This window comes from Malaclemys terrapin, chromosome 9 (genome assembly GCF_027887155.1).
Source record: "Malaclemys terrapin pileata isolate rMalTer1 chromosome 9, rMalTer1.hap1, whole genome shotgun sequence".
Taxonomy (NCBI): Eukaryota; Metazoa; Chordata; order Testudines; family Emydidae; genus Malaclemys; species Malaclemys terrapin.
Window position 1 is genome coordinate 106103506 of NC_071513.1, and position 13812 is coordinate 106117317.

The 13812-nt window shown below is 37.5% G+C and overlaps 1 protein-coding gene across 14 annotated transcripts in view; it reads left to right on the forward strand.

Annotated features, from left to right (window-relative positions):
• Positions 1 to 13812, forward strand: part of DLG1 (discs large MAGUK scaffold protein 1) — a 498578-nt gene that overhangs the window by 437613 nt on the left and 47153 nt on the right. For 6 of the 14 annotated variants that reach the window (XM_054039246.1, XM_054039230.1, XM_054039237.1 and 3 more), the window contains one exon: positions 8036 to 8135. In XM_054039246.1, the coding sequence (XP_053895221.1) occupies positions 8036 to 8135 (100 nt within the window). Of the gene's footprint in view, positions 1 to 8035; positions 8136 to 8908; positions 8943 to 13812 lie in introns of all 14 variants that reach the window. The other 8 variants (XM_054039240.1, XM_054039235.1, XM_054039236.1 and 5 more) reach the window with 2 other exon arrangements.

Here is a 13812-nt window from a genome sequence, read left to right on the forward strand (position 1 = left end):
CCCTGCCCTCATGGCAGGACCAAATTCTGTCTAGACCATCCCTGATAGACATTTATCCAACCTACTCTTAAATATCTCCAGAGATGGAGATTCCACAACCTCCCTAGGCAATTTATTCCAGTGTTTAACCACCCTGACAGGAACTTTTTCCTAATGTCTAACCTAAACCTCCCTTGCTGCAGTTTAAGCCCATTGCTTCTTGCTCTATCCTTAGAGGCTAAGGTGAACAAGTTTTCTCCCTCCTCCTTATGACACCCTTTTAGATACCTGAAAACTGCTATCATGTCCCCTCTCAGTCTTCTCTTTTCCAAACTAAACAAACCCAATTCTTTCAGCCTTCCTTCATAGGTCATGTTCTCAAGACCTTTAATTATTCTTGTTGCTCTTCTCTGGACCCTCTCTAATTTCTCCACATCTTTCTTGAAATGCGGTGCCCAGAACTGGACACAATACTTCAGTTGAGGCCTAACCAGCGCAGAGTAGAGCGGAAGAATGACTTCTCATGTCTTGCTCACAACACACCTATTAATACATCCCAGAATCATGTTTGCTTTTTTTGCAACAGCATCACACTGTTGACTCATATTTAGCTTGTGGTCCACTATAACCCCTAGATCCCTTTCTGCCGTACTCCTTCCTAGACAGTCTCTTCCCATTCTGTGTGTGTGAAACTGATTGTTCCTTCCTAAGTGAAGCACTTTGCATTTGTCTTTGTTAAACTTCATCCTGTTTACCTCAGACCATTTCTCCATTTTGAATTATGACCCTGCCCTCCAAAGCAGTTGCAATCCCTCCCAGTTTGGTATCATCTGCAAACTTAATAAGCGTGCCAGATGCACTGAAGATTCACATCTCTTTCATGTTTCAACCACCATTGCAGAAGACATGCATCCATGCTGATGACGGCTTCTGCTCGATAACAATCCAAAGCAGTACGGACCGATGCATATTCATTTTCGTTATCTGAGTCAGATGCCACCAGCAGAAGGTTGACTTTCTTTTTCGGTGGTTCGGATTCTGTAGTTTCCGCATCCGAGTGTTGCTCTTTTAAGACTTCTAAAAGCATTCTCCACACCTCATCCCTCTCAGATTTTGGATGGCACTTCAGATTCTTAAACCTTGGGTCGAGTGCATTGGTACCTTCTTTGTGTTTTGTCAAATCTGGAGTGAAAGTGTTCTTAAAATGAACAATATGTGCTGGGTCATTATCCGAGACTGTATAACAGGAAATATATGGCAGAATGTGGGTAAAACAGAGCAGGGGATATATAATTCCTCCCCAAGGAGTTCAGTCAGAAATTTAATTAACACTTATTTTTTAATGGGCGTCATCAGCGAGGAAGCATGTCCTCTGGAATGGTGGCTGTAGCATGAAGGGGCATACAAATGGTTAGCATATCTGGCATGTAAATACCTTGCAATTCCGGCTACAAAAGTGTGATGCCAAATGCCTGTTCTCACTTTTTGTGTGTCGTAAATAAGAATAGGGGCAGCATTATCGCCTGTAAATGTAAACAGACTTGTTTATCTTACTGATTGGCTGAACAAGAAGTAGGACTGAGTGGACTTGTAGGCTCTGAAGTTTTACGTTGTTTTGTTTTTGAGTGCACTCATGTAACAAAAAAAAAATCTACATTTGTAAGTTGTACTTTCACGACAAAAAGATTGCGCTACAGTACTTGTATGAAGTGATTTGAAAAATACGATTTATTTTGTTTATAATTTTTACAGTGCAAATATTTGTAAGCAAAAATAATATACACTTTTATTTCAATTATAACACAGAATACAATATATATGAAAACGTAGAAAAACATCCACAATATTTAATAAGTTTCAATTGGTATTTTATTATTTAATAGTGCAATTAAAACTGCAGTTAATAGCGATTAATCGCGTGAGTTAACTATGATTAATCGACAGCTCTAGTAATTTTATAAACAAGTCTGATTCAGTTTTGCCAGTGTTCCCAAATGTGTCTGAAAAACTAGGTTAAGAGTGAATGTTGTTGTTAATACAATATTCAGAGAGAGCCATAAATAGAAATGGTCCTATATAGTGATAGATTAATGCCAAAAAAAAAAAAAAAATCATGTAGTATTTGAAAGCTATGGGTCTTTAATGGGACCAGAGCCTTAATGGTCTCTTTTGGAGGAGAGAGTGACTTTGCTCCTTCATTTTAAACAGTGGCTACCCTATACAGTATTTCTTTAATAATGAAAAAAGAAGAACAGGAGTACTTGTGGCACCTTAGAGACTAACAAATTTATTAGAGCATAAGCTTTCGTGGACTTCATCCACGAAAGCTTATGCTCTAATAAATTTGTTAGTCTCTAAGGTGCCACAAGTACTCCTGTTCTTCTTTTTGCGGATACAGACTAACACGGCTGCTACTCTAAAACCTTTAATAATGAAGAAGTCTAAAGAGTTTTTGTCAGTAGGTCTGTCTGAGGATAATAAACCTACATTTTGAGTCACTTAAGGACTATGTGAGAGATTCTCATTGTCAGTTAACAAAAACTCTAGGTTAACATTTATTGATTCATTTGTTATTGGTTCATCAGAAACTGAAGGGCAGTTTATGCATGTCAAAAACTGTTTCAGAGGAAAAAATGGTAAACATTCACCCTGAGGTAATATTTAGGAAACTAATGTTTCACCAAATTATTACAAATGCTCATAAAACAGAATTGTAATGCATGACCATCCAAAATAGTCTCAGGAAAAATCTGTTACTACTATTTTTAAGATAGCCTCACCATTTTTCAAATTTTAGAATATAATTATATTCTGCAATGATTTAGCTCATTTTGAGCCCTGAGTGAATCATAGAATCGTAAAACTGGAAGGAACTACAAGAGGTTATATAGTCCAGTCCTCTGCACTCATGGCAGGACTAAGTATTATCTAGATCATCCCTGACAGGTGTTTGTCTAACCTGCTTTTAAAAACATCCCATGATGGAGATTCTACAACCTCCCTGGTAATTTATTCCAATGCTTAACTACCCTGACAGAAAGTTTTTCCTAAAGTCCAACCTAAACCGCCCTTGCTGCAATTTAAGCCCATTGCTTCTTGTCCTATTCTTAGTGGTTAAGGAGAACAATTTTTCTCCCTCCTCCTTGTAACAACCTTTTATGTACTTGAAAACTGCTGTTATGTCCCCTCCCAGTCTCCTCTTCTTGAGACTAAACAAACCCTACTTTTTCAGTCTTCCCTCATAGATCATGTTTTTTAGACCTTTAATCATTTTTGTTGCTCTTCTCTGAACTTTCTCCAATTTGTCCATATCTTTCCTAAATACTCCAGTTTTAGTCAAATCAAACCCCTTAAAATAGGGATTGTAACAGATGTTTCCAGATCTTCTACAACTATTGATATGCTAACAAGCATAGCTAAAATACATGTTCAGTGTAAGGACTTACCTAAATTACTAATGTGTTGACATTTTAGCCAAAATATGCTTTATAATTCTTTGGAAATAAATACACTAGTTATTTATTATAATCATTTTAAAAGTGGAGAGAGCTAATGCAGTAATATCCAGAGTAGGCTACTGCTATAGATCCCAAAGATTTCTTTTTAATTGTAAAAAGAACAGGAGTACTTGTGGCACCTTAGAGACTAACAAATTTGGAATATGACCAAGAAGCTGCTAGACAGCTCTCTAACACCACATTCTACAGGCCGTTACCCCACTGAGGATTACCTAAAGAAACTACACCATCTGCTAAAAATAAATTTGTTAGTCTCTAAGGTGCCACAAGTACTCCTGTTCTTTTTGCGGATACAGACTAACACGGCTGCTACTCTGAAACCTTTTTAATTGTGTTTACTTAGTAAGTTAGATATTATCATTTGCTTTATATGATTTGTATAAATTCACAGAATCAAATTGAAGGGACAAGGTAATAAGAATATGAATATACAGTCCTGATAAAATAGGACTTATCTTTATTGGACCAACTTCTGCTTTCTTTTACTACATGGTTCCTGTCAGCAGATGCAATGTGCCTTTCATTGGTATTTGTAAGATAATTTGGTGTACTGTTAGGCATATCTTCAACTGAGCAACCTCAAAAGAATTTTGTTTAATCAGTGCTTTCAACAGAGCAGTTTAAACCGTGCCTGTTTGGGTACCTGCTTACTAGATAATGCATGCTATGCCCATGTTACATATTGAAAGTTTTAATTAGTTGTATTAATAGTAAAATGCACTTAAATGTGTATCTGCATTTTTGCACATAGTCTGTTTTAAATGGAAACAAATACCCTTAGTGTCTTTCTGACGGCCAAATTTAATATTGCCTTGAGACTTACTCTGAACATTATTTATATTTTTTCAGTTTGTACATGCAAAATTACGTATTGGAATATTATACCATGCCAACTGAGGGTGCCGAAATTTTTATATATTTTGAATTTACTCTTTAATTTTATAGCATTGAACATTTTACCATTGAGGAGATTACTTTTTTTTACAGTGATAAAGTTATACGTTAATTTTCAAGTTTTTCACGTTACTTGTAACTGACATCCTCAACCTGTGATAGTTGCAAAAGGAACATTTTTAGACATTTAAATATTTGTAGTGATTGTTTTTAATTAAATTAGAATAATTTTGCAAAACATTACCATACAGCATATTCCTTGAGAAGATAATCGCATGTTTTTGTAACTTGTCTACCATAAAATTGTAAACAGTTAACTGAATTAACTATGTATTTAAATCATAGTCTTGTATGTTGACTGTAACAAAGTTTGTACACATTCACTGTGTACTAACACAGCACCAAAAATATGCATGAAATACTGAGTGGAAAAACAAACTACGCTTGCCATTGATAGAGACTGCATTTCTTTCTCTATAATAACATTTCCTGTTCCAAGCACTCATTAATCTTAAACTGTTCATAGTCTTTTGCTTCAGCTGAAAATTTTAATATTTCAGTTTCTCTTTAAAATACCCTTAGTACCTCACTGTAATTGTCATTGGGTATTTTCCCCCAATGTAACTGTATGAAAGATATCTACCTGCAGTATTTCACATATGTATTATATTATACTACTTTGACATGTATCAAGAATTCTTATTTAAAGGATTCTATGTAATGATAAAGTAAATATTGCAGCTCTAAATATAATATTAATGAGAGAAAACATTAAAATGCCAATTCCATTTAGTCTAAGGAAAACTGAGAAACTGGAGCTTGCATGAATATCATGTTTCTTGTCTATTCTTTTAATATACACATTTATCTCATTTTGCTTGTGCTTCTTCTGTGTTTAACAAATTCTTTCTTGTGTAATCTATCCATAATTTGCAATGGGTTTATGAAATATTTATAAAATTAATGTGCCTACGACTAATGAGCAATTCTCTCTAGCCTTTATAATCATATCTTTTTTTTTAAATCATCTTTTGGCTAATGTTTTATTTAAAATCAGTACATTATTACTATTTATTTTGCAATGAAACTGACTCTGACCATTATACATGCAGTATATGAAATTATTGTTAAATGGTTTTAAGTCAATAAAATTTACTGTAGAGGAAGTCAAATCAAATATTAGTTTTATCAAATATTTTTAAAAGGTAGCTAAACAAAAATGAGTATTCTGCCAGAAGTGCATTAAAAGCACCACTGCATTGTTCTTATTGTCAAAAATAGCTAAATCTTTCTGTCTTATTTGACTTGCACCAAAATTTTGTCAGAGCTTTCCATAATGTTCTTCTTTTGAAGTTGAGACATTTTGTCTGAGTTATGCTCCATGGTGGCCTTTCCCTCATGCTGCAGTTGTATGTGAGACCTCTGTTTGTGGAAATCCATGTTACATGCTTGGTGTACGTGAGAGCTAGGGTTAATTTCAATTTTAAGAATGATTGATGGACCTCTGTGCTGAAGTAGCAATGACTTGCTGCCATCAGCTTAGATACTGAAGCTCAAGAGGATCATAGCCGAGAATCCTGCCCATACCACCTGTAGTTCATGCAAACATATGATTGGTTAGGTGCCAGTTCTCGTGCCCATATGTCAGGATGATACTTCTCACAGCTGAATACTAGTTTTCCTAGTCACTGATGCCAGCCAATTAAGGGGTTTTATGAACTTCCTACTTAATATTTTTAGTACTGTTTTTTCCAGAACTCTTCCCTTCTCTGACAGGCCTTATTGTGCTCCACTGGTACCATATGCCTTTTTTGCACTTGGTAATATTTAAATAACAAAATACATTATTTTAACAACGGCAGTGGTGACATCAGTTCATCCTCCAGCATCTGACATTGCTAAATAAGTCTGTGTTAAAACAGATGGCCGGAAAGGCTGTGAACATTGTAGTAGAGTGCAAACTACATGATACACTGCAGGCATTCACTGAATAAATGCCAAGCTTATCATTGTGCTGGTTGTGCACTAGCCCTGAAAAAAGAGCACAGCAAGTCAAAGAAGCAAAGCACTGCCTGACCCCCTAATTGCTGCTATATCTCCTTCCACATGGTGTAATGGTAGGGAAGAAAAAAGCACTTTGTACATGTTTCTTCCAATAAGGCTTACCTTCACCTGGATCATATTGTGATTAAGGGAGGGTATGATCAAACTGGATAAAATATAATGGACAAAACATATTGCAGTTATGCTGTAGATTCTAGAAATAACTATTAATAGAATCCTTATAGCATGAACTGAAAACCAGTACTTTCTTTTGAAGAATTTACTTTGAAAAATGGCTCTGTAGAAATGGCATTGTGTTGCCCCATGCTTCTGGCACAGTTTCTGTATCACGTTTTTAATTTAGAAATAAACTCTGCAAACTCAGCCACTCCTTTCACATCATCATCAGTAACAGAAGTTCTGCAGGCCAGATGAAGCACATTGACTGACTGCTTATTAAACAAGTCACTTAATGATACAGGGAGCAGTTGTGCACAGTAAGGTTCCATTTTAATATAGTCACTTTCCAGAATAGAACTACACTGTAAGGATGGGAGGCTTCCATCATATTTTCAGCAGTAGACATCACCAATTTTAGTTAAATCTGTGTTGCCACCTTCCACATACAATGTACATAAAGATGTATATTCATCTTATTTGTAAAGTAGCCTAGGATTGTAATAATAGCTTGAGCTCAAATGGAAAAAAAATTGTGAGTAAAAAAAAATCCTCACTAAATCAGGATAAAGCATTTGAGCTGTACAAATCCTTCAGCAACATCAATACCAGAATTCCTAATTCTTGCTGAATACCATCCTGAGCTTTGCAGTGTCTGATTTCTAAAATGTCAGTTCCACCTCTGTGTCCCATCCCCACAATGCTGAAGAAAAATTAACAATCTGAACAAATGAAACAAGTATGTGTTAAGAATGGATCTTGGCACTGGGATGTGGACTTTCCCACTGCAATGTTCATTTCTTGCCATGAATTTGTGAGGAATTGCTGATGCAGAAGATTTAAGGAAAACGCAGAGATTTTTTTTTTAAATGATGATGAATGTTTTAAGCGGACAAAACTATTGTTTTTGTAAAATTGTTATTTTCAACACTCTTTTTCCTGGAAGTAGTATCAGCATTTAATTATTTTGCTTTCATATACATTGGCTGTCATTCAAATATATAGTTGTGCCTTTACAAGCAGATAATGCTGTGAATACCTGGTTATCCCTGTACTAGCTAATATCTGTGACTTCCTCCGTTCTATTTATCGAATGGGTTTTACTTTTGATGGCTTTAGCAGCCTACTGGCTCTCACTTTTTTCTCTTCACAAAGGATCTGAATTATGAAGCATAAGGCTACAGATGATAAACCATAGTTACCAGCTTTCCAATTCTTTCAGTAGTTAACATGCAAAATATTGAGGGTTTGAGCATAACCAAAAGCCCACTCTATTTCTGATGAGGTGGGGTGATGATGATAAATTAAAATATAAACTGCATCATGTGGTTATAGGAGTCAGCTTCCACAAAGCTGCTGGGGCTGGGCCTTTGTACACACAGACATTAGACATCCTTTGTTTTGCCCCTCCTTCTCTTCTTCAGCAGTCATTCAATGACAAGCGTAAAAAGAACCTCTTTTCCCGAAAATTTCCCTTCTACAAGAACAAGGACCAGAGTGAGCAAGAAACCAGTGATATTGACCGTAAGTACGTGGAATCCAATGGAGAGAAAAACACACACACACACCAAAGGGCCTGCTAGCTTCCAGTAGGGTGTTACCTTGGAGACAGTTTCAAGAGCTGCAACAGGTTAATGGAACTCAAACAATGCGAATGACAAAACAGCCTTTTAAATCAATAAATTTTATTCATGTGCTATTACAGTACATCCTAACTGTTCTTGGAATCCAAGAGCAACCTTGTTCATCGTGAACTGGATGGGACTGTGGGATGATGATTATGTGCGTAACTGGAGGTGATAACTAAGTTCTGTTACTCTGTTAATTGTACCTTATCAATAACTTCATAGAGAGTGCACTGCTGTAAAACTGTTACTCGGATTATAAATGAACTATAACCAGTCACTTTAGACTGGTTCTTTGAAATTTGTTCTATTTTAATCTTTAATTGTAATACTGTCCTAATTTTAAGGATGTTTCTTTTTAATTCTTTATTGCCTTCATTGGAAAAAAGTATTTTTGAAACAGAAATCTTATTTTTACAATAAAAATAAAGTTGATGTTCAGATCTTCGCCTATTATAAACTCCCTCTGCCTTTTTCATCACTGATAACACTTCAGCTGCTAGCCATTTTAAATCCTAGGAGCTGACTGTGAAAAAAATTTCTGTAGATCTGTCTCCCTGTAATGTTCTTGAAACTGTCTCTTATCGTAGCGCCAGTTTTATACATTACTGACAGTTATTTTTTTTTTGTGATTATCTTTTTATTGCTTGCCCTCTGGGGACTACTCTACAGGAGATCCCTGACGACATGGGATCAAAAGGCCTGAGTAAGTGATCAAAATACTCCCAAGTTATATTTAACCTCCATCTGTAAACTTAATTTTTATAGATCCATTTTGAAACTGGTGGTATTGCTCTGCTGACATAAGGAGGTTAATTATTGCAAAGTGTTTTATAGAATTTTCTTAATTTGTAACATTCTTTGGTTTTATCTTTTAAGATCTTGCTACTTCATTTAATTTAGGTAACAACCACATTTTATTTTTGGTTTAGAAGTTTACCCAAATATACTCTATGTCACAGATAATGACTACTCTCTCTGAACTAGTTAATGTATCTTTTCTAGTACGTCATTTTTATATTGGCTTTACCATCAATTTTTTTTTTAAATACAGTATTCTACAGTTATGATCCACACCACTGCAATAATGCTTATTCCCTTCAGTTCTTTTAATCATTATTGTAGAATATTGTATTTTAATGGCTGCTACTACTAAAATGCCTTTACATATTTTAAAATTAGCAGCAGTTAAAATAGCTTCATTTTCTCTTATGTGATGGAAAATGCATTCTGACAAAGATAAGATGGGGAGGAGGTTCTATCTGATCTATTTTGGCTTTTATGTGGTACTCACATAAGAATACTGATCATACAGTAAGGGGGTTACATGTCTTGAATAAGTATCACTTTCAGTTCCTACAAAGCCATGTCCGTTTTATTACATGAAGAATAATAGTATTGGGGATGCTAGATAAGTAATGCTGGATTAGTAATGGCCACGTTTTGAATAATTTAGTTTTGTAATTTAAATCATAGCAAGTTTTTAAAAACTACCAAATACTTTAGTAGACCTATCTATGTATAATTGTCTGGGTGTTCAGGCAGCACTAGCATGATAATCCAACAAAGGATGAAATTTGCGGGTAAAGTTAAAATTTACTAGCTTAGTTTTAAAATATTGGTGATCAAGACACACAAATTATCTCATACTTCTGAACGGGTAAAGCTCTGAGGCCACAGACAAAACATTCCGGTGAGTACTAACTTTCTGTTCTACCAACCTATTAAAATTCTTTGAGGGGATCAGCAAACGTGGACAAGGGTGATACAGTGGATATAGTGTACTTGGACTTTCAGAAAGCTTTTAACAAGGTCCCTCACCATGGCTCTTAAGCAAAGTAAGCAGTCATGGGATAAGAGGGAAGGTCCTCTCTTGGATCATTAACTGGTTAAAAGATAGGAATAAATGGTCAGTTTTCACAGTGGAGAGAGGTAAATAGCAAAGTCCCCCAAGGATTTGTACTTGCACCAGTGTTCAACATATTCATGAATAAGGCTGTGATTCTTTCATGGAGGTCACAGAAGTCATGGATTCCATGACTTTCTGCGACCTCCATGACTTCCGCAGTGGCTAGTGCAGCTCACTTCAGGGCTACTCGAGCAACGGAGGGTATGGCTGGTCCCAGGGATGGCCCAAGCAGCAGCCCCGGGGAGCATCTTAGCAGCGGTCCCCGGAGCAGCCACACCGGCTGCTGCTCGGGTGGCCCCAGGCAGCTAGCTCCAGGGACTGCCAGAACAGCAGCTGGTGTGGCTGGCTCCGGGGAACTCTCAAGCAGCAGTTCTGGGGGTGCCCTGGGGACAGCCCAAGTAGAAGCGGTCCCAGGGTGGCTGGAGCAGCAGCATGGGGTGGCCGAATGGAGAGTGGTCCCCAGGAGCAGCAGCCGGTGGTCAGTCAACTCCCTGCTCTGGAACAGGGGGCCCCCAGAGCAGCAGGACCCCAGAAGTAGAGATTTAGTCAGGTATTTTTGGTTAGAGTCATGGACAGGTCATGGGCCGTGAATTTTTATTTATTGCCCGTGACCTGTCCATGACTTTTACCAAAAATACCCGTGACTAATTCTTAGGCTTATTCATAAATGATCTGAAAAAGGAGATAAACAGTAACGTGGTAAAGTTTGCAGATGATACTGTTACTGAAGATAGTTAAGTCCAAAGCTGACTGTGGGTGACTGGTCAACAGAATGGCAGATGAAATTCAATGTTGATAAATGCAAAGTAATGCACATTGGAAAACATAATCCCAATTATACATACAAAATGATAGGGTTTAAAATAACAGTTATCTCTCAGAAAAGAGATGATCTAGTCATTGTGGATAGTTCTGTGTGCAGCAGCAGTCAAAAAAGCTACCAGAATGTTAGGAACCATTAGGAAAGGGATAGATAAAAAGAATAAGAAAATATAATAATGCCACTATATAGATCCGTGGTACGCCCATTCTTTGAATAGTGTTTGCAGTTCTCGTTGCCCCATCTCCAAAAAGATATATTAGAATTGGAAAAAATACAGAGAACAGTAACAAAAATGTTTAGGAGTATGAAATTGCTTCCATCTCAGGAGAGATTACAAAAACTGGAACTGTTCAGTTTCGGACATGACTAAGGTGGAGGGGGGTATGATAGAGGTCTATAAAATCATGAATGGTGTGGAAAAGTGTATAACGAAGTGTTACTTACCTCTTCACATAACACAAGGGTCTTGTGTGTGCTTGCTGTGGAACTGCTTCCTGAAATGAAGACCTTCTGGCAGCACAAGCACTACCTTCCAGGCCTCCATAGTCCTCATTCTCTCTGTACAGGTAGCAAGATGCACACACCAACCCCTGAATACTTGGAACATTCCCTGTGTCCAGACCAGGGGTTCTCAAACTGGGGTTCATGACTGCTCAGGGGGTTGTGAGGTTATTACCTGGGGGGTTGCGAGTTGTCAGCCTCCACCCCAAACCCCGCTTCAGCTCCAGCATTTATAATAGTGTTAAATATTTTTACAAGTGTTTTTAATTTATAAGGGGGGAGGGGTTGCACTCAGAAGCTTGCTCTGTGAAAGGGGTCACCAGTACAAAAGTTTGAGAACCACTGGTCCAGACCTTTATCCACTGAACACTCATGCACTGGGCCTGATATTCTCAAAGGAACAGTACACACCAGGTTGTAAGATTCAGCTCAAGACCAGCACTTTGCTTCACACACAGCACTTAGTATCAGGGGGTAGCCGTGTTAGTCTGTATCTACAAAAACAACAAGGAGTCTGGTGGCACCTTAAAGACTAACAGATTTATTTGGGCATAAGTTTTCGTGGGTAAAAACCTCACTTCTTCAGATACATAGAGTGAAAGTTACAGATGCAGGCATTATATACTGATACATGGAGAGCAGGGAGTTACTTCACAAGTGGAGAACCAGTGTTGACAGGGCCAATTCAATCAGGGTGGATGTAGTCCACTCCCAATAATAGATGAGGAGGTGTCAATTCCAGGAGAGGAAAAGCTGCTTCTGTAATGAGCCAGCCACTCCCAGTCCCTCCGCAAAAGAATAAATGGACACAAATCGGACATCAGGAATGGTAACATACATAAGCCAGTAAGTGAACACTTCAATCTCCCTGGTCATTCTATTACAGATTTAAAAGTCACTATCATTGAACAAAAAAACTTCAGAAACAGACTTCAAAGAAAAACAGCAGAACTAAAATTCATTTGCAAATTTAACACAGCAGTTAGATACACTTACAGTGAAAACAAGAATAAGTTTATTATCAAAGACCAGTGATGCACATGAGAGTGAAGAAGGATATTGAAAACAAATGGTTACATATAAAACAAAATCATAACATCACTATCTAGAGACAAAACTTAACTAACTGGTTAACCTCCTATCTAAAGAAATTTCTCTCACCCAAAGTCCTGTTCATTGTTTTCAACCAAAATTGGCTGAGCCCCTCCTTCTATGAAAACAAACACACTGTCTTTTTAGTTTGTAGGTGCAGGATGCCACAGTGCCCTCTTTGCCTTCTAGAAATACCTCCAACGTTCATTGTCTTTACTCATTAAGAAGCTAAAACCCTGTTGAATTCATATCTCTTCATAAATGTTTGACTTCATTTGTAAATGGACATCCATTGTGTTAACTTAAAATGCTTAATTTATATCCCAACAGAGAGATACGTGTTTCTTATCTCCTGTCTGGAGGAATCTATCTAATTGTCATCTTTTGGTGAACTGCTTTTAACTTACATGCTTAAGAACATAATTTTCTAATACACATACATAACTTCTTGCATAGTAAATGTATATACTTTTCACAATGATATTGATGATTTTCCTGCAGTCTTTGCTAGTTGGATCGCCTCCTCTTCTCATGGCTGATATTAAGCCCTGCAGTCCTGCACCTTTACAACTCATGCCCTAACCCTAATCCTGGAGGCCAAATTTAGGCTGCTAGGGAAGAGACTGAAATCCAGGACTTCTATGGTGGCATTCTCAGAAATGCTCCCAGTACCATGCGCAGGACCAGGTAGGCAGTCAGAACTTCAGAGTCTCAATGCGTGGCTGAGACGACGGTGTAGAGAGGAGGGGTTTACATTCATTAGGAACTGGGGAAACTTTTGGGATGGGGGGAGCCTATACAGGAGAGATGGGCTCCACCTAAACCAAAGTGGAACCAGACTGCTGGCACTAAACATTAAAAAGGTTGTAAAGCAGTTTTTAAACTAGGAGATGGGGGAAAGCCGACTGCTGCAGAGGAGCATGTGGATCGGACAGAGACTTCTCTTAGGGGAGAGTCTAATGGTAGAGAATCTCCAGGTTATAGTCAGGAGCAGAGGAAGGAAGAGGATAATATAAGGGCCAGATCAGATGATAAACATTCACATAAAAAAGAATCTGATACATCAGAAAAGGGCAGACAAATAAACAGTGACAAGTTTTTAAAGTGCTTGTACTCAAATGCTAGAAGTCTAAATAATAAGATGGGTGAACTAGAGTGCCTTGTGATAAATGAGGATATTGATATAATAGGCATCACAGAAACCTGGTGGACTGAGAGCAATCAATGGGACACAATCATTCCGAGGTACAA